Source organism: Mustelus asterias, unplaced genomic scaffold, assembly GCF_964213995.1.
Source record: "Mustelus asterias unplaced genomic scaffold, sMusAst1.hap1.1 HAP1_SCAFFOLD_85, whole genome shotgun sequence".
In the NCBI taxonomy this organism is placed as follows: domain Eukaryota; kingdom Metazoa; phylum Chordata; class Chondrichthyes; order Carcharhiniformes; family Triakidae; genus Mustelus; species Mustelus asterias.
The window spans coordinates 1,136,103-1,157,808 of record NW_027590139.1 but is presented as its reverse complement, the minus strand read 5'-3'; the positions used below and the strand labels follow the sequence as shown (position 1 = coordinate 1,157,808).

Sequence of the window (21,706 nt, the reverse complement as noted above, 5' to 3'; positions counted from 1 at the left end):
AATATTCTGACTCACGTTCCCCCCTGCATCTCTGACTCAAAACTTTAAATCTGTGAACCCCTCGTCCTTGTCCCATCAGCGAATGGGAACAGCTTTTCTTTGTCCACCTTATCTAAACCTATCAGAATCTTGTCAGGAATGTGTAGCTGGAAATCCCTCCCTAACAGCACTGTGGGTGTACTTACACCTCAGGCATTGTAACAGTTCAGGAAGGCAGTGTTGGGGTTGACCACGGCCGAGGCAGCTACATACAGCCAAATATTCTGTTATAATTGAAGGACCGCAGATGAATGTGAGGCATTATGGGACTGGACTATCTTGACCACATTCCTGTGACTGCTCAGTTTCTGCAATCACGGACCATTAAAGCTGCTTAGCAGGGCCCCAACAGAGGACCTTGTGAGAATATTTACACAGAATGAGTTAGAATTAAACTTATTCCATAAGTTTGGGTGCCATGATGGCACAGTGGTTAGCACTGCTGCCTCACAGCGCCAGGGATCCGGGTTCGATTCCTGGCTTGAGTTACTGTCTGTGTGGAGTCTGCACATTCTCCCCGTGTCCCTGTTTCCTCCGGGTGCCCCGATTTCCTCCCAAAGTCCAAAGATGTGCGGGTTAGGTGGATTGGCCATGCGAAATTGCTCCTTAGTGTCAGGGGGACTTGCTAGGGTAAATGCATGGGGGATAGGGCCTGGGTGTGACTGTGGTCAGTGCAGACTCGATGGGCCAAATGGCCTCCTTCTGCACTGTAGGATTCTATGAATCTATGAATAACCAGCTGATATTCAGCGGCTGAGATATCCAAATCTGTAAAAAGGGGGTCTGATCAATCAACAAACGGTGGTAGGTAGTCGATTAAGAAGCATTCTCAGGCATTGCTGAAATTATTTTATCATAGATTTGTGATAAGTACTGTGAGGGACTTGTGACCGGTAGTCGGTGAAGTGACGGTACACTCCAAGTAGCACTGGACTGAAAAGTGGACCTCTAAGAGTGGATTCTAATGGTTATAATCCAACTCAAGCATGGCCAGTGAAAAATTCAGAGCTCGAGTAGGGACTGGACAGATTTCTTACCTGTCTTTTGGAAACTAAGAGCAAGAAACTTAGCGATAAAATGATTTGAGAACAGAGCCAACATTTTGAGTCTGGATGACACTTCATAGGAGCTCTCATGAAGGGTCATCCAGACTTGAAACGTTGGCTCTATTCTCTCCCTACAGATGCTGTCCGATCTGCTGGGATTTTCCAGCATTTTCTGTTTTTGTTTTACTTTTATAATAAATGATTTGGTCTGATTGGAATCCCCACGATCCTCCTGCAAGACAGAGAGAAAGTGGTGACAAAAGGAGAAAAAGGATATGGATGATAGAGTCTGGGATCTGATTCCCGAGCCCATGTAGAATTAACAAAATGAGTGAACCAATTTATAAAGAACAGAAATTACCCATCCCTAACAAAAAACTGATCAAATTAAAATAGGTTGAGGAATATAACAAAAAAATTAATAGATGAAGTTTAAAATCAAGTTTCTTTTGTTGTTAGAGAGGGGATTTTTCACAGTAACTTCATTGCAGTGTTAATGTAAGCTTACTTGAGACTAATTATAAACTTTAAGTTTTTTAAAGTTATTTTGTCAGAGGGGTTCAGAATACCTTGAGATTAAAAACTAATAAAGGTTATTGAAACAGGGTGGACTGACTTAGACTAACATAGAATAAGGACCACAACGTGCCTTATTTATATTATACAAAGGTACTGTCTGCATAGAGACACATATAACCACTGGTATCGAATTTAAACATGTATTTCAGATTTAAATATGTACTTTTTGTACTGAAATGTACACCTTGGCCAAACTGCAGACTGCCCTAAAGCATAATGGGATAAAAGCTGAGTGAGTCGGGCCACATTCTTTCAGAATAGTGAAGCCACAGAGCACAGTTTTTATCAGTATGAGTTATAAGGGATGGCTCAGCAGACAGTGGAAAGGAACTTTTGAACCCTATAACCTATGTAATAGAAGTTGCTGACAGTCAGTTAGAAAGCAACCTTTGAACCCTATGGACCTACGTAAGTGAAAGTTGCAAAGTAACAGTGGGCAGGAACTTTCAGATTCTACAGACCAATGAATTCCCATTCTTCCAGAAGCTCGGATGTTATTGGCCAAGGTAAATATTGTGCACGAACATGATTGGAGCATCCAGTTAGGATGACAGAGTGGGCGGGTGAAATGAACTTTCAAAATAGTATAACTACGCGGCCAATGTATTGTAACTTTAGAAAGGAGTTGGACTCCCAGCTGCCTTTCTCCCAGCGCGTGTTGGTCAATAAAGAATGTCTTTAACCAGTATACTGTCTTTTGCAAATCTTTGTATTAACTGGGTTCAGCTCAATACTTAGCCTCTGAGAAAAACCCCCACCATATGTAAAGTGAAGTAATTGTGGGCCAAGTTTTTTCTGCTCACTCCCGACCCCTTTAGGTTCTGTAGAAAAGTTAATCCTTTCAGCAGACAGTTCATTTCTTTGTAAATCACCTGGAAACTCATGTGTCTATTTTAGTTTTTGATTGAGGATTTATGGGAACCAGTTAAATGTGTAAATTTTAAGCGGAGCCTGGAGGAATTTGGAAGAACTGTGAGGATTTTATCGTGTTGTCACCTCAACCCCAGACAAAGAACAAAGATTTTGCAGCTGGCAACATGTTTGGGATTTTAAATCAACAAAGACTTGATGTTTCCGATAAAATCAGGCTTTGGAAGTTGGCTAAAAAAAGTTTAAGTTATAATGAAGGGGAATGAAGGCTCTTGTATCTTATTTTAATCAAGGAGTTGTGAACTTAGACCATAAGACATAGGAGCAAAATTAGGCCACTCGGCCCATCGAATCTTCTCCGCTATTCAATCATGGCTGATATTTTTCTCATCCCCATTCTCCTGCCTTTTCCCCATAACCCCTGATCCCCTTAATAATCAAGAACCTATCTATCTCTGTCTTACAGACACTCAATGAACTGACCTTCACAGCCTTCTGCGGCAAAGAGTTCCACAGATTCACCATTCTCTGGCTGAAGAAATTCCTCCTCATCTCCGTTTTAAAGGATCATCCCTTTAGCCTGAGGTTGTGCCCTCTAGTTCTAGTTTTTTCCTACTAAGTTTCAATAAGATCCCTCCTCATCCTTCTAAACTCCAATGAGTACAGACCCAGAGTCCTCAACCATTCTTCATACGACAAGCTCTTCATTCCAGAGATCATTCTTGTGAAGCTCCTCCAGACCCTTTCCAAGACCAGCATATCCTTCCTTAGATGTGGGACTCAAAACTGCTCACAATACTCCAAACGGGGTCTGACCAGAGCCTTATACAGTCTCAGAAGTACATCGCTGCTCTTTATTCTAGCCCTCTTGACATGAATGCTAACATTGCATCTGCCTCCCGAACTGCCAACTAAACCTGCACGTTAACCTTAAGAGAATCTTGAACAATGACTCCCAAGTCCCTTTGTGCTTCTGATTTCCGAAGCATTTCCCCATTTAGGGGATCCTCAAAAAAGCAAATACAACAATGGCTTTGGCATCTGCTACAATGTGACTGACAGTTTGACAACGGAGTCAAGGGCATCAGGAGCAAAAGATACCCTGGGAGGTGGAGAAGAATGTGACGGAGATTACGAGCGGGTCCTTGATAGGTTTTCTAAAGAGATTCAGAAAGGAAATAGTGAGTTGGAAATAGTCCAGAATAAATTAATTTACAGTTACATTGGAAACCTGTTGCCTCACAGCTGAGTACAAAATATAAAGAGTTGAGGGAACTGGTGGATAAGCTGCAGAATGGAGCTGATTGCTGGCAGGAGAGCACGTCTGACCTGGACAATCAGTTACATTGGGAACAGGGGGCAGATGATAGGGTGAGTGGAGCTCAGAAAAATCTACTGCTGTTCGGCCAAACTCTGGAACAAGATATCAATTTACAGTCAGAAAATATCAAATCACGTGAAGGGTTAGAAAATGCCATGGGGACTTTGAGGAAGTTAATTCAGCCACAAAGTGACACCTCCCCTGAAGCAGACCACTCCCTGTGTTTAGCTAACATCAAACAACCTGAGACAGAAATCAGTCACCAGTGAGCAGATGTTGTTGTTTTCTCCAAAAAAAAGAATCACTGAAAGCACTCCTCCCTCTCCTCTGCCTCTCCTGTGTGATAAGGGAATGCAGGTGTATGAGGTGAGCCATGACTTCTGCACCGTCATGATCCACAACGCTTACTCCAAGTTGGTTTGCCCCGTTGAAGGAATACCGTACATTTGAGTCATAATTGTTGAAGCAGGGCGTTGTTTGAAAGCATCATAGATTCGAAGAATTAGTTTGGAAAGGGAATAAAAATTAATTTAATTTGAACTGCCGTGTGTTTCTGTTTGAAATAAATTCAGACTGTACTAAAATGTGAAAGGAATGTATTTGGGTTTGAAATTAAGTTGTTCAAGGTTAGAATTGTGAAGGCCAATTTGCTCCCAAAACACAAAGATAAGGCTGCAGTTTGGCAGCAAACCAGTTCCAACTTTCCAAAACATCTGAGTTAAAATTGTTGAGATTCGGTTAACAACACATTTCACAAAGTATTTCTTTCAACTTTGATTAAGTAGCAAATATTGAAAATTGAAATTGGTGTTCAAAAAAGGAGAGATAAAAGAGATGAAATTTGAACAAAATTGAAGAAAATAACATGAGAGAAGTTTTTTAAATTATATAAATTGACACAATTGCCAAGTTTCCTCTGCCCACTCCCCGCCTCTCTTGGTTCCACAGAGAAGTTAACCCTTTCAGCAGACAGTTGATTTTTATAAATCTCCACACAGCCTTTGTTTTTTAATGTAACCTATACTTGGACATATTAACTCACTGGGATCTTGGCGAGAGCCAGATGGATTGTTTGTGTTTTTTAAACAGGTGATGATGTTTTCCAGCTCTGAGTGAAGTCAACAGTTTTGAGAATTAAAGCAGAGAATAAAAGACTTTACTTTTCAGAAAACCACCAAGCCTGCTTAGGATATTGGAATTGATAAACATCTGACGTGAGTTGCGATTTCAAGCATTGAAAATGGAAATCACCTGTTGTTTAAGGGAAAGAACAAAGTTGAAAATGCCTGGAATCAAACACAAATTTGGGGTGGCACGGTGGCACAATGGTTCGCACTGTTGCCTCACAGTGCCAGGGACCCGGTTCAATTCCTGACTTGGGTCACTGTCTGGGCGGAGTCTGCACGTTCTCCCTGTGTCTGCGTGGATTTCCTCCGGGTGCTCCAGTTTCCTCCCACAGTCGAAAAGACGTGCTGGTTAGGTGCATTGGCTATGCTAAATTCTCCCGCAGTGTGCCAGAGCAGGCGCTGGAGTGTGGCGACTAAGGGATTTTCACAGTAACTTCATTGCAGTGTGAATGTAAGCCGACTTGTGACGAATGAATAAACTTTGACTTCAAATATTCTTAAAGTTTTTAAAGTTAGTGTCACTACGAGACTTACATTAACACTGCAATGAAGTTACTGTGAAATGTTTGGTTTCTTTTTAAAGATATTATGAATATATTTCATGTTTTAAAAGATTCTCCAGAACTCCGGAAAGTGCAGTTTAAAGGAATGCATACATTCGGGTATGGAACATTCTGGTAAAGGGGAAGTATAGACGAGGTAAATGAGGTGACAGTTTTCTCTTGGAGATATTTAAAGTTTATTTATTAGTGTCACAAGTAAGACTTACTGCAATGACGTTACTGTGAAATTCCCCCAGTCACCACATTCCGGCACCTGTTTGGGACAATGCTCCTAACCAGCACGTCTTTCAGTCTGTGGGAGGAAACCGGAGTACCCGGAGGAAACCCACGCAGACACGGGGAGAATGTGCAAACTCCACACAGACAGGGACCCAAGCCGGGAATCAAACCCAGATCCCTGGTGCTGTGAGGCAGCAGTGCGAGCCACCGTGCCACCCCTTGTTTGTTTCTTTGTCCATGAACTATTTGAGAGAACTGAATTTTATAATCTGGCCACCATCTGAGACATTGGGATTGTACAGGGGGAAATCAGCAAATACGTCGAGATGGAAAACCCCTTTGACCCTGACTTTTGACTTTCTTTTGAAGTTTCCAGCAGAATTATTGGATGGTGCATCCTTTGAAAGAGAGTGGAATTCAGGATGATGATTGGTAAAATACCCAGCACCATCGCTATAGACCTGATAAACCTTTCACAAATACACAACAAGGATTTGTGGGAGAGGACAGAGAGATAACAACAAGCAAGACAAAGTACATGTCTGGTTCATAACAACAACATGAGAGACAACATTTAACATGTAGGGAAATGTGTGAAGATGGCTTATGAATGTGAGACTCCAACAGAGAATTAAAGAAGGAATTGGAACACTGATGTGAGATTGCAGAATTGGTTTGTAAGTTGTGAATGAACTAACATCCGAGAGTGCACAGTGCAGCTGTACTGAAGAGTGAAGTGTGGCACGGTGGCACAATGGTTAGCAGTGCTTCGTCACAGCGCCAAGGACCCGGGTTCAATTCTGGCCTCGGGTGACTGTCTGTGTGAAGTTTGCACAATCTCTCCGTATCTGTATGGGTTTCCTCCAGGTGCTCCAGTTTCCTCCCACACTCCAAAGATATGCAGGTTAGGTTGATTGGCCATAGTAAATTGCTTCATAGCGTCAGGCGGACTAGCAGGGTAAATAAATGGGGTTTTGGGGATAGGGCCTGGATGGGATTGTGGTCAGTGCAGACACGATGGGCCAAATGGCCTCCTTCTGCACTGTAATGATTCTATGATTCAAATGGGACTTTCTCAGCTGCTTGACTAACAGCGTGACATGAAATGGTTAATATGACCTGAAGAGTAAGAAATCATTTTGAAATGATCAAGGCACTGACACAGACTCCAGAGAAACTGACTGGAAGAACAAATTAAAGTCAATGGAATATTGGATTGGGACAAATAAAGGCGGGGGAGAAATAATACTGAATAAGAATTATTACAAGATGAAGCAGGTTAACATAAGAACAGAAGAACATAAGAAATAGGAGCAGGAGTAGGCCATCTAGCCCCTCGAGCCTGCCCCGCCATTCAATAAGATCATGGCTGATCTGAAGTGGATCAGTTCCACTTACCCGCCTGATCCCTATAACCCCTAATTCCCTTACCGATCAGGAATCCATCTCTCCGTGATTTAAACATATTCAACGAGGTAGCCTCCACCACTTCAGTGGGCAGAGAATTCCAGAGATTCACCACCCTCTGAGAGAAGAAGTTCCTCCTCAACTCTGTCCTAAACTGACCCCCCTTTATTTTGAGGCTGTGCCCTCTAGTTCTAGTTTCCTTTCTAAGTGGAAAGAATCTCTCCATCTCTACCCTATCCAGCCCCTTCATTATCTTATAGGTCTCTATAAGATCCCCCCTCAGCCTTCTAAATTCCAACAAGTACAAACCCAATCTGCTCTGTCTCTCCTCATAATCAACACCCCTCATCTCTGGTATCAACCTGGTGAACCTTCTCTGCACTCCCTCCAAGGCCAATATATCCTTCCGCAAATAAGGGGACCAATACTGAACACAGTATTCCAGCTGCAGCCTCACCAATGCCCTGTACAGATGCAGCAAGACATCTCTGCTTTTATATTCTATCCCCCTTGCGATATAGGCCAACATCCCATTTGCCTTCTTGATCAGCTGTTGCACCTGCAGACTGGGTTTTTGCTTCTCATGCACAAGGACCCCCAGGTCCCTTTGCACAGTAGCATGTTGTAATTTTTTTCCATTTAGATAATAATCCAATTTGCTCTTATTTCCTCCAAAGTGAATAACCTCGCATTTGTTAACGTTATACTCCATCTGCCAGATCCTCGCCCACTCACTCAGCCTGTCCAAATCACTCTGCAGACCTTCTACGCCCTCCACACGATTCACTTTTCCACTTATCTTTGTGTCGTCTGCAAACTTTGTTCCCCTACACTCAGTCCCCTCCTCCAGATCGTCTATATAAATGGTAAATAGTTGAGGCCCCAGTACCGATCCCTGCGGCACGCCACAAGTTACCATCCGCCAACCAGAAAAGCACCCATTTATTCCGACTCTCTGCTTCCTGTCAGATAGCCAATCCCCAATCCACGCTAACACCCTACCCCCAACTCGTGTGACCCAATCTTCTTCAGCAACCTTTTGTGAGGCACCTTATCAAACGCCTTTTGGAAATCCAAAAACACCGCCTCCACTGGTTCCCCTCCGTCAACCGCACTAGTCACATCTTCATAAAAATCCAACAAGTTTGTCAAGCACGACTTTCCCCTCATGAATCCATGCTGCGTCTGCTTAATTGAACCATTCTTATCCAGATGGCCTGCTATTTCTTCTTTAATGATGGATTCCAGCATTTTCCCAACTACAGACGTTAAGCTAACCGGCCTGTAGTTACCCGCCTTTTGTCTATTTCCTTTTTTAAACAGCGGCATAACATTAGCCGTTTTCCAATCCGCCGGCACTACCCCAGAATCTAACGCATTTTGATAAATAATCACTAACGCATCCGCTATTACCTCTGACATTTCTTTCAGTACCCTGGGATGCATTCCATCCGGGCCCGGGGACTTGTCCACCTTCAGTCCCGTTAGTCTACCAAGCACTGCCTCCCTGGTAACATTAATTGTATTGAGTACCTCTCCTCCTACCAACCCTCTATCGTTAATATTCGGTAAACTATTTGTGTCTTCCACCGTGAAGACCGACACAAAAAACTTATTTAAAGTTTCAGCCATTTCCTCATTTCCCACTATTAAATCCCCCCCTCTCGTCCTCCAAGGCTCCAACATTCACTCTTGCCACTCTATTCCTTTTTCTATATTTGTAAAAGCTTTTACTATCATTTTTTACATTTAGGGCTAGCCTAACTTCATAACCTATCTTTCCTTTCTTTATCGCTTTCTTAGTCGTTCTTTGTTGTTTCTTAACGTTTTCCCAATCTTCCGATTCTCCACTATTTTTGGCCACTCTGTACGCATCGGTCTTTAATTTAATACTCTCCTTAATTTCCTTCGTTATCCATGGCTGGTTATCCCTTTTCTTACAGTCCTTCTTTATCACCGGAATATATTGTTGCTGAGAACTGAAAAGGATCTCCTTAAAAATGCTCCACTGTTCCTCAGCTGTCCTACCTACCAGTCTGCTCTCCCAGTCCACCTTAGCCAATTCAGCCCTCATCCTATTGTACTTCTCTCTGTTCAAACAGAGGACACTGTTATGGGACCCTACTTTCTCCTCTTCCATTTGTATCAGAAATTCAACCACATTGTGATCACTTGACCCAAGAGAGTCCTTCACAAGAACATCCTTAATTCTACCTACCTCGTTACACATTACCAGATCTAAGATAACTCGTTCCCTCATCGGTTCTGTAACATACTGTTCAAGGTAACTATCCCGACAGCATTCTAAGAACTCTTCCTCCATCCCACCCCTTCCAACTTGAGTCTGCCAATCAATATGCAGTTTGAAGTCCCCCATCATTATTGCCGTTCCGTTTTTGCACGCATCCATTATTTGCTTGTTTATAGCCCGCCCCACCTCAACATTATTATTTGGGGGCCTATAGACCACGCCTACTAGTGTCTTTCTCCCCCTACTATTCCTTATCTCTACCCATAATGATTCCACATTTTGTTCCTCAGAGCCTATGTCATCCCTCACTACTACCCTGATATTAAGCCACCCCACCACCTTTTCCTTCCTGTCTATTCTTCCTAAATGCCTGATACCCCTGGATATCCATCTCCCAGTCCTGGTCTCCCTGCAGCCACGTTTCTGTAATGGCCACTAGATCATACCCATTTGTGCTGATTTGCACCATCAACTCATTAACTTTGTTCCGACTGTTTCGTGCATTCAGGCAAACTGTCTTTATTCCAGCTTTTATCTGGACCCGATTTGATGAAACACTATCAACCTCTCCCTCGCCCTCTACTCCTTTAACTACTTGAATGCCCTCATTCACTTGCACTCGCTCCCTCTCCTCTACCATTGATTTTGTAATTCCTCTTACCTCTGCACCCTCCCCCCCCCATAAATTAGTTTAAAGCCCGATCTACAGCCCTAGTGATATGATTCTCCATGACTCTGGTCCCAGCAAGGTTCAAACGGAGACCATCCCATCTATACAGGTCCCATCTGCCCAAATACGGGTGCCAATGCCCCATGAATTCGAACCCATTCCTCCCTCACCCATCCTTGAGCCACGCATTCGTCTCCTTAATCCTATTAACCCTGTGCCAATTCGCACGTGGCTCAGGTAGTAATCCAGAGATTACCACCTTGTTGGTTCTGCTTTTTAATTTGTCCCCGAGCTCTTCGTACTCCCTCTGTAGATCCTTAGTTCCTGTTTTGTCTATGTCATTGGCACCTACATGGATCACGACAACTGGATTTTCACTCTCCCACTCCAAATTCCTCTGCAGCCCAGATGAAACATCCTGGACCCGAGCACCAGGCAGGCAACACAACCTATGGTATTCCTTATCCTGGTCACAGAGAACAGTGTCTATGCCCTTAACTACACTATCCCCAATTACTACTACATTTCTCTTTGATTTCTCCATTAAGGGACAGCTTGAGAATTTTTTGAATCTATGCAATTTATACAGCAATTACATGTTATCACTGCTTTTATATCCAATTATACTGCTTCAATTATATCTAAAAACTAGTTGTGAGAAGGGGATTGTAAAGGGGATGGAAGTTAACTACCTTGTGCTAAGCCAATGAGGAAAAGGGGGAAAATGCCAGAGTGAATGAATAGATTGAGTAAAAGGGGTGATAGATGTAACACCCTGCGTTAGAGTAAAATCACATGTTAATCAAATGCTCCACATCAAGGTTCTAATATCAGCAAGGTTGTTTACTTGTTTGAGGAACAAACAGTTTCTGGATTACAGACAAGTCTTTGGGTGAAGTTTTAATAATAAACCTACATAGGCAAGATAGGAATTTTTGAACAATGTTCTGTGTTCTGACTAACAGTATAACATTTATACCTGTATTGTAGCTGAGAGCTGTGTTAAAATGCTCAGTGGGATTTGTGAGTGATCTTGGGCTTTGCAGGTTGGACTCTAGTTGTGGAGGTACTGAGTGCCCCTGGGGCAGGATTTTGGGAAATCCCCTTTGGTTCAGGACCCCGAGGAAGATTCACATTTCTACTTGGGGTGGTCACCCAATGGAGTTAGTGAAAGTCATCAGTGTTATTCATAATTTTACCTTTCTAAAAATAAACTTTCAAATGGGAATGGGAAAACGAGCTGTCGTCCAGAAGCCAGTGTTGAGTGTTGTGAGGTACTGAGGAGGGTATCAAGGTCGCAGGAGTGTACGGGCAGACAGGAAGGTGGGTTGAAGTGTGTCTACTTCAATGCAAGGAGCATCCGGAATAAGGCAAATGAACTTGGAGCGTGGATTGGTACTTGGGACTACGATGTTGTGGCCATTACGGAGACATGGTGAGAACAGGGACAGGAATGGTTGTTGGAAGTTCTGGGGTATAGATGTTTCAGTAAGAGTAGGGAAGGTGGTAAAAGAGGTGGAGGAGTAGCATTGTTAATCAAGGATACTTTAACGGCTGCAGAAAGGTAGTTCGAGGGGGATCTGCCCACTGAGGTAATATGGGCTGAAGTTAGAAATAGGAAAGGAGCGGTCACGTTGTGAGGAGTTTTCTATAGGCCCCCAAATAGTAATAGAGATGTGGAGGAAGAAATTGCAAAGTAGATTATGGATAGGTGTGGAGGTCACAAGGTAGTTGTCATGGGTGACTTTAACTTTCCAAATATTGATTGGAACCTTTATAGGTCAAATTGTTCAGATGGGGCAGTTTTTGTGCAGTGTGTACAGGAGGGTTTCCTGACACAATCTGTGGATAGGCCGACAAGAGGTGGGGCCACATTGGACTTGGCCCATTTCATTACCCAGTACCAAGTGTTCGGTTTGTTTGTGGGAGAGCACTTTGGAGATAGTGACCACAATTCGGTGTCTTTCGTTATTGCAATGGAGAGGGATAGGGCCGTACGGCAGGGCAAGGTTTATAATTGGGGGAGGTGTAATTATGATGCGATTATTTTGATGCAGCGAATGGTAATGACCTGGAACTCGCTGCCTACGAGGGTGGAGGAAGTGGAGACAATAAACAATTACAAAGGAAATTGGATGGGCGTTTGGGGCATTTCAAACAGAAATGCTGACTAAATATCTCTGAACTTCCTCACACCCGGTCACTCTGTCATTCTTGTGAAATTTGAAACCAGGTATTTGCAACAAGACTCAAAGAGCATCAGCCCACTGGAGGCAAAGTTGTGAGACCGGCCAGTCCAGCAGAAAGAAACCCCCCGACCCTCCCCATTGACCAACTGTGAGACTGAACAAAATGCAGTCCCGGATGTAATTGAGAGCAGAAACAATAACAGCAGACTCTCATTCCCATATTCACTTGTGAACTCGCTGGTGTCTCAGCAGGGTGGATGAATGACAAAGTCCCTTCCCACACTGAGAACAGGTGAATGGCCTCTCCCCAGTGTGAACTTGCTGGTGTCTCTGCAGGTGGGATGACCGAGTGAATCTCTTCCCACACTGAAAGCAGCTGTATGGTCTCTCCCCAGTGTGATCTCGCTGGTGTGTCTGCAGGCTTGATACCTGAGTAAATCCCTTCCCACACTGACAGCAGGTGAATGCACTCTCACCAGTGTGAACTTGCTGGTGTCTCTGCAGAGTGGATGAATCAGTGAATCCCTTTCCACACACCCAGCAGGTGAACGGCCTCTCCCCAGTGTGGCTGCGCCGATGAGCTTCCAGTGGAGAGGGCACTTTGTATCTCTTCCCAGTGTGTTGTGCCTGATTCAATCGACAGACAGTTTATTGAGTTACGCCAGCGGGGAGAAGCCACAGGGGCTGACCATGTGTAACTCCACCCAACACAGAATATCATCAATTCTTATCCAGTTACTCAGCCTAACCCGGCTGGACACAATCCAATCAGAATGGTGATAGATTACATACATTATAGGCTCAATAAAATTAGTATCTGGGCATTATGGAGCTTTGTGATCATCTCATGGACAGGTTCCCCCATCATGATGCTTTCCAGACCCCCCTTGGGGGGGGTCTTTCTTGGGCTTTCTTTGTACATAGACTCCCTTAGTTAGAAATGGGGTGGATTAAAAGTTCTCAAATGGACGTCAGCACCTTTCCCTTGTTTTAATCTAATGACCACATGGTCTGGCAACATTTCTATTTAATAATCTCTCTTTTTAAACTCTTTTCTTCAGTATCCAATTCCAGAATTTACTTTTCTTTATGTTACTTGCGTCAGGAATAAATCTTTGGACCTGACAGGAAGTTTAACCCAAGATCAATCCAACACAGGATTGGTCAGAATCATTTCACATGTGTCAAATTTTAAATAACCATTACAAATTAAAACTCTCATTCTCACATGTGTGAATTGTATCCGGATTAAAATTCCCACATGTTTAGTAAAATATCCTGGAATCCTGTCTCTGGCCAGTAAATATGGCTCCAGGTTCATAACTTCTGAACAAAAAAAGTTTTATTAATCACACTTCCTTTTTTAGAAATCTGTTTGATTTAAATCACAGACAGAAAACCTCAAAGCTTGAAGCGTTCAACCCACAAATATCATCCATACACAAACAGAGAAACTTAGCATGTGCTTTACAACAACAATAACCAAAATTAATTACTTAAGCGTTCTTGTGATCCTGTTTTTAAACTTCCAAAAATGCCTTTAATTAAAGATTCAAGATCAGGTTAATCCGCCAGAAAGATAAACCTTAACAAATGTAGCCCAAAACAATGATAAAACATACCTACAAACATCCACATAAAACAAACAAAACACACAGATTCTCACAGCTCGTCAATTTCAAACAATGAATCCTCAGCATTCTCTCTCACAGCTATAGCTTCTTAAAGCGACAGAGCGCTACAAACTCACAACTCCTTGATTAAAATAAGATCCAAGATCCTTCATTATAACAACCTTTTTTAAGCCAACTTACAAGGACTGATTTTAGAGGCAACATCTTTGTTGATTTAAAATCCCAAACACGTTACACCCAAACACCAGCAAAATCTTTGTTCTTTATCTGGGGATAAAATTCTCAGTTATTCCAAATCCCTCCAGGCGATGCTTAATATTTCCGCATTTAACTTATTCCCAGAAAACCTCAATTATAAACTAAAATAGACATGAGTTTCCGGGCAGTCACAGGAATATGGTCAAGATAGTCCAGTCCCACAATGCCTCACATTCAATCTGCAGTCATAGAAACCCTACAGTACAGAAAGAGGCCATTCGGCCCATCGAGTCTGCACCGACCACAATCTCACCCAGGCCCTACCCCCATATCCCTACATATTTTACCTGCGAATCCCTCTAATCTATGCATCCCAGGACACTAAGGGGCAATTTTAGCATAGCCAATCAGCCTAACCCACACATTTTTGGACTGTGGGAGGAAACCGGAGCAGCCAGACACGAGGAAAATGTGCAAACTCCACACAGACAGTGACCCAAGCCGGGAATTGAACCCAGGTCCCTGGAGCTGTGAAGCAGCAGTGCTAACCACTGAGCTACCATGCCACCCCACCACTGTGCTACCGTGCCGCCCCTTCAATTATAACAGAATATGTGGCTGTATGTAGCTGCCTTGGCCATGGTCAACCCCAACCCCTTCTTGAACTGCTGCAATGCCTGAGGTATATGTCTACCCACAGTGCTGTTAGGAAGGGACTTCCAGCTGCATATTCCAGACTTTCACGAGACTGTACGTGGATATCAGATTGATATATTCCATTCAACCACTCCCAAGGTGAGTTATTCCAATTCCTTTATTGTCCAGGACAATATCTTCACAATATCTTTAAAACAGAAATTAAACAATCCCATTTGATTTCAGACAGTAACATATTCTGTTAGTTTGTTCTTTATTGTCGATGTCAGGCTGGGGTTGTTCCCCTTGGAGCAAAGGAGGTTGAGGGGAGATTTGATAGAGGTGGACAAGATTCTGACAGGTTTAGATAAGGTGGACAAAGAAAAGCTGTTCCCATTAGCTGAAGGGACAAGGACGAGGGGAGACACAGATTTCTTATTTTGGGTCAGAGGTGCAAGGGGGGCAGTGGGGGGTTGAGATGTTAGGAAGAATATTCTGATGCAGCGAATGGTAATGACCTGGAACTCGCTGCCTACGAGGGAGGAGGAAGTGGAGACAATAAACAATTAAAAAGGAAATTGGATGGGCATTTGGGATGTTCCAAACAGAACGAAGAACAAAGAAAATTACAGCACAGAAACAAGCCCTTTGGCCCTCCAAGCCTGCAGCAACCATGCTGCCCGTCTGAACTAAAACCCCCTACCCTTCCGGGGACCATATCCCTCTATTCCTATGCTATTCATATATTTGTCAAGACACATCTCAAAAGTCACTATCTTATCTGCTTCCACTACCTTCCCCAGCAACGGGTTCCTGGCACCCACCACCCTCTGTGTAAAAAACCTGCCTTGTACATCTCCTTTAAACCTTGCCCCTCGCACCTTAAACCTATGCCCCCAGTAATTGACTCTTCCACCCTGGGAAAAAGCTTCAGATTATCCACTCTGTCCATGCCCCTCATAATCTTGTAGACTTCTATCAGGTCGCCCCCCTCAACCTCCGTCGTTCCAGTGAGAACAAACCAAGTTTCTCCAACCTCTCCTCATAGCTAATGCCCTCCACACCAGGCAACATCCAAATAAATATTTTCCGTACCCTCTCCAAAGCCTCCACATTCTTCTGGTAGTGTGGTGACCAGAATTGATTCCAAGTGCGGTCCAACAAAGGTTCAATAAAGCTGCAACATGACTTGCCAATTTTTAAACTCAATGCCCCGGCCGATGAAGGCAAGCATGCCATATGCCTTCTTGATTATCTTCTCCACCTGCATTGCCACTTTCAATGACCTGTGTACCTGTACACCTCGATCCCTCTGCCTATCAATACTCTTAAGGGTTCTGCCATTTACTGTATATTTCCCATCTGTATTAGACCTTCCAAAATGCATTACCTCACATTTGTCCGGATTAAACTTCATCTGCCATCTCTCCGCCCAAGTCTCCAACTGATCTATATCCTGCTGTATCCTCTGCCGGTCCCCATCGCTATCCGCAATTCCACCAACCTTTGTGTCGTCCACAAACTTACCAATCAAACCAGTTACATTTTCCTCCAAATCATTTATATCCATTACAAACAGCAAAAGTCCCAGCACTGATCCCTGAGGAATGTCATTTGTCACAGCCCTCCATTCAGAAATGTACCTTTGCACTGCCAACCTCTGTTTTCTTCTGACTAAATATCTCGAAACTTCCTAACACCCTGTCACTCTGTGATCCTTGTGACATTTGAAACCAGGTATTCACAAAAAGCCACTGGAGGCTGAGACCAGCCAGTCCAGCACAAAGAAACCCTCTGACCCTTCCCATTGACCAACTGTGAGAATGAACAAAATGCAATCCTGGATGCAACTGAGAGCAGAAACAATAACAGCAGAATCCAACCACTGTCATCACTCGTGAACTTGCTGGTGTATCCGCAGGTGGGTTAACCGAGTGAATCCCTTCCCACACTGAGAGCAGGTGAACGGCCTCTCCCCAGTGTGAACTCTCTGGTGTGTCCGCAGGTTGGATAACTGAGTGAATCCTTTTCCACACTGAGAGCAGGTGAATGGTTTCTCCCCAGTGTGAGCTCGCTGGTGTCTCAGCAGCTGGGATGAAACGCTGAAACCCTTCCCACACTGAGAGCAGGTGAAGGGCCTCTCCCCAGTGTGAACTCGCTGGTGTGTCCGCAGGTGGGTTGACCGACTGAATCCCTTCCCACACTGAGAGCAGGTGAATGGTTTCTCCCCAGTGTGAACTCGCTGGTGTGTCTGCAGGTTGGATAACTGAGTGAATCCCTTCCCACACTGAGAGCAAATGAACGGCTTCTCCCCTGTGTGAACTCGTTGGTGTCTCTGCAGGTCGGATGACACAGTGAATCCCTTCCCACACTGAGAGCACGTGAATGGTTTCTCCCCAGTGTGAACTCGCTGGTGTGTCCGCAGTTCGGATAATCGAGCGAATCCCTTCCTACACTGAGAACAGGTGAACGGCCTCTCTCCAGTGTGAACTCGCTGGTGTCTCTGCAAGTCTGATAACTGAATGAATCCCTTCCCACATTGAGAGCAGGTGAATGGTTTCTCCCCAGTGTGAACTCGCTGGTGTATCTGCAGGTCGGATAATCGAGTGAATCCCTTCCCACATTGAGAGCAAGTGAACGGCCTCTCCCCTGTGTGAACCCGTTTGTGTGTCCGCAGGTTGGATGACTGAGTGAATCCTTTCCCACACTGAGAGCAGGTGAATGGTCTCTCCCCAGTGTGAACTCGTTGGTGTGCCCGTAAGCTGGATAACTGATTAAACCCCTTCTCACACTGAGAGCAGATGAACGGCCTCTCCCCAGTGTGACTGCGCCGATGAGCTTCCAGCTCTGATGGGGTTCTGTATCCCTTCCCACAGTCCACACATTTCCATGGTCTCTCCATGGTGCAGGTGTCCTTACCTCTGTCTTGGGTGGACAATTAGTTGAATTTCGTCCACACACAGAACAAGTTTACAGTCTCTACCCGCTGTGAATGGTGTGATATTTACTCAGACTGTGTAACTGGTTTAAGCTCTTTAGTCAGTGCATTGGAACACTCTCACTCAAGTGTGGCAGTGTGTTGATGCTTTTTCACTCACACTGACATTTCAAATCTCTTCAAATCGACAGACTGGACAATCATTTCTCCTTCCGGATTCAAAGTCCGATGATATTGAGGTCCCAAGGAACACGATTCTGTCACGTCAGGACGTGACGTTTGAGATTTCGGCCTGTGGTTCCTCTTTCAGTATCCTGTAAAATGAGTTTCCAAAAGTCATCAGTGTCAGTACAGGATAGAAATTCAGAACAGACAATTTCTATGGAACATTCTTTCCTCTCTCATTCCCCAAAAGCTGTAAATCTCCATCCCACACACTCTCTCCCCATTCTCAGCAGGTCTGGCAGCATCTGTATGGAGAGAAAAGAACTGATGTTTCAGAGCTTTGACAAAGGGTCATCTAGACAAGAAACATCAGCTCTTTTCTCTCCTTACAGAGGCTGCCAGACCTGCTGAGATTTTCCAGCATTTTCTCTCTTGGTTTCAGATTCCAGCATCCGCAGTAATTTGCTTTTATAAGGCTGCAGATACGTCCTCCCAAGTAACATGCGTGTGCCCAAGACATCACCACTTGTTTCCCTTATTTCTTTAGCACCCATGGTGCTCTCCGCAGTAAACACAGAGGAGAAGTATTCATTAAAAATCTCACCCATCTCCTGTGGCTCCACACACAGATGGCCATACTGATTTTTAAGGGGATCTATTCCCTCTCGAGCCACCCTTTTACTCTTAATATAGCTATAGAACCTCTTGGAATTTTCTTTAATCTTTAAACCCAATGTATGCTTCCTTCTTTTACCCGACCAGAGCCTCAATGTCCCTTGTCTGCCAGAGATCCCTAAATTTACCATTCTTTCCCTTCATCTTAACAGGAATATACTGCCCCTGGATTCTTGATATCACACTTTTAAAACCTCCCAATTGCCAGTCATTCCTTTCCCTTCAAACAAACTCACCTAATCGACATCTGCTCGATCCTGCCTAATGCCCACAAAAGTGGCCCTGCTCCAGTTTAGGGCCTTGACCTGTGGACCTGTCCCACCTTTTTCCAGAACTATTTTGAAACTATTGGTGCTCCCAATAGTGCTCCCTGACTGACACTTCAGTCACTTGCTCCACCTCATTTCTTAACTGTCTGATAGAAAGTGAGTCCAGGAATTGATAATGAAAAATAAGGAGCTGGGAGATGAATTGAACAAGTATTTTGCCTCGGTGTTCACAATAGAGGATACAGTTAAAACTCAGAAACAGCTGGAAATCAGAAAACAGAAGTGTGGGATGAACTCTGAAAAAGCACAATTCCCAGGGAAGTGGTCCTCAGCAAACTGTTGGAGCTGTGGGCTGATGAGTCCTCGGGTCCTGCTGGGCTTCATTCTCGGGTCTTAACAGAGTGAGATAGTTGATGTGTTGTTCAATTTTCTAAAATTCCCCATCGGGAATTGGATAAAGGGAAACTGGTGCATGCGCTGTACTCAGATTTCCAGAAGACATTTGATGAGGTGCCACATCAAAGGTTATTGCAGCAAATAAAAATTCATGCTGCAGGGATAACATATTGGCGTGGATAGAAGATTGGCTAACAGCAAACAGTGGGCAGAAATGGATCATTTTCTGGTTTAAGAGAGAGAGAAACCTGGACCAACCTTTCCAGAGTCTGCACCCTCCCTGGATTCACTTCCTTTCCCTCCAGTTGCTGCACGTCCCCAATTTCCCCCAGAATGAGAAAAGAAATGGAAAAGGGGTTGAAAAGAAAGTGTTTTACTCAAAGATGTTGGACCCCTTTTTAGGTCAAACCAATTAAACAAACTCAAATTAAGTCAGGACAAAGTAAAAGGGGCAGCTCCCCAAAAGGAGGGGGAACAGCCCGAACAAAAATCAAAGTACAAAGGAAACTTAAAACATCAAATTAAAATGTGATTATCAGGGTCAATAACACACCCCAACCCCTGCAATGCCCAGGGGTTGGGGTGCGTTATATCCGCACCGGGTGTCTGGAGATCAGGAGCGTGGGACTGAAGTGCAAACAAAACATCATTAAAAGGTTCTTTAGGGAAACAAAAAGGGAGTGCAGCCTAAGACACACAACATAGACATGGTCCACGGACTCTGCAAGGCCACAGAAAGGGCAGTCTTCGGAGCCCGTGAACCAGTGAATCCTACGGTTGTGCGGAACTGCTGCATGCATCACCCTCCACCCCAGGTCCCCGACGTAATTGGGGGAGATCCCTCCATAGAGGGACCTCCAGCAGGGACCTCCGCCGCCCGGTGGCAACAAGGCCCGCCAAGGTGTATCCGGGCGACAGGCGAGGAGGCGGTAGTGGAGGGTGTGCAGCAGCAGCCCGCACAGGAAACGCCTCCGCGCGGGAGAAAAAGGCACGGAGGGCATTTCCGCGAGGCGGCTCAGGCTGTGGGGCACCTCACCCAGGGAGGGGGGTTGAGGATTTGGGCCAATGTGGAATTCCGCCCGAACAGGGGAACGCTCGGGCGGGATCCCACCGCACGCCTGCGCCGCCTCGAGTTTATATTTTCGGGGCCGAGCACGACCGTCCTAAGGTCTAGGATGGCTTTGGCCGCGCGCCGGACGGTCGTCCCCACGCGCTCAGCCTGCACGCGGGGACTCATCCAGCCCGCCCCTCCGCCATCGAGCACGTCCCCGATTAGGTCCCGGACCAGTTGGAGGTTATCGTGTATACAACGGCCCGGGACCGTGTAGGACTGGTCAGGGTGGATCATGTGGTCCAGCACGGATCCAAGGCATGAAGCAATAGCCTTGGCAAAGATTGTATAATCCGTGCTGAGGAAGGAGGCCGAGCGCCAGTTTTTTAGGAGGCATAGATCCCACTTGTTGGGCAGCAGGGCAATGATGGCCCTGCGCCACAAAAGGGGCATCTCCCCGGTAGCGACGCTCTCCCCCAGGACCCCCGCGTAGTCGCTCCCCAGGAGAACTCTACTGTCAGCCCGTCCAGCCCCGGGGCCTTGCCCCGACTGAGGCCATTGAGGGCGCCGGTCAGCTCGGCCATGGTGGTGGGGGCTTCAAGCCTGCCGACGCCCTCCGGGCTGACCTGCGGCAGGTCCTCCCACAGAGGTCTGCGGGAATCCTCGCTGGACGGATCCGGAGAGAAGAGGGAGGTGTAATCATCCCGGGCAATGGCCCGGATGCCCTCGGGATCCGAGACGGGGGAACCGTCGTCGGCCAGCAGCGTAAGGAGCTGCTGACGGTTAGCCCGCCCTCTTTCCAGCGAGTAGAAGAAGGGGGAGCCGCGGTCCAGGTCCACCTGGAACTGGAGCCGCGACCTCACCACCTTCTTTTCCCTGTACTCCGAACACAGGGCCGGGTCCGCGTCGGGCTGACTGAGACGTGCCTCCTTCTCCAACTCCTCGAGCCTGGATTTCCGTCCCTTTGTCGACCCCCTTGCGTACTCCTGACAGAAGGTACGGACGTGAGTCTTGCCCACATCCCACCAGAGCCTCAAGGAGAGGAAGCCTCCCCGCTTCCTTCTCCAGCCGGCCCAGAATCGACGGAACAAGTCCAGGAAGCGCTCGTCCTCCAGCAGCTTGTTGTTAAAGTGCCAGTACGCGGACCCCCGCCGGACGCGAGACGGCACAAAGTCCGCCCACATCAGGCTGTGGTCCGTGCACGACACCAGCCGCATGGAGCCGAAGACACGCCGGACACGTTCGCCCTCGAAATGTAAAGGCGGTCGAGCCTGGACGCTCCGACTCCAGGCCTCACGTAACTGAAAGCTCTGGAGCCAGGATGGAGATGTCTCCAAATGTCCACCAAGTCGTGGGACCCGAGCAGGTCCCGCAACTTCACCATCACCGGGGTGCGCAGCGAGGGGCCGGTGCGGTCCCGTGCCTCGAGGGTACAGTTGAAATCTCCCCCGAGGATAATGCAT

At 45.6% G+C, this 21,706-nt stretch overlaps 1 protein-coding gene across 1 annotated transcript in view; it reads right to left on the bottom strand.

Moving 5' to 3' along the window:
- Positions 1–21,706, bottom strand: part of LOC144483992 (uncharacterized) — a 126,425-nt gene that overhangs the window by 11,490 nt on the left and 93,229 nt on the right. Inside the window, exons 7-8 of the mRNA XM_078202568.1 lie at positions 16,669–17,642; positions 13,202–13,206 (exon numbers count right to left, since the gene is read on the bottom strand). Coding sequence (XP_078058694.1) covers positions 13,202–13,206; positions 16,669–17,642 — 979 coding nt within the window. The remainder of the gene's footprint in view (positions 1–13,201; positions 13,207–16,668; positions 17,643–21,706) is intronic.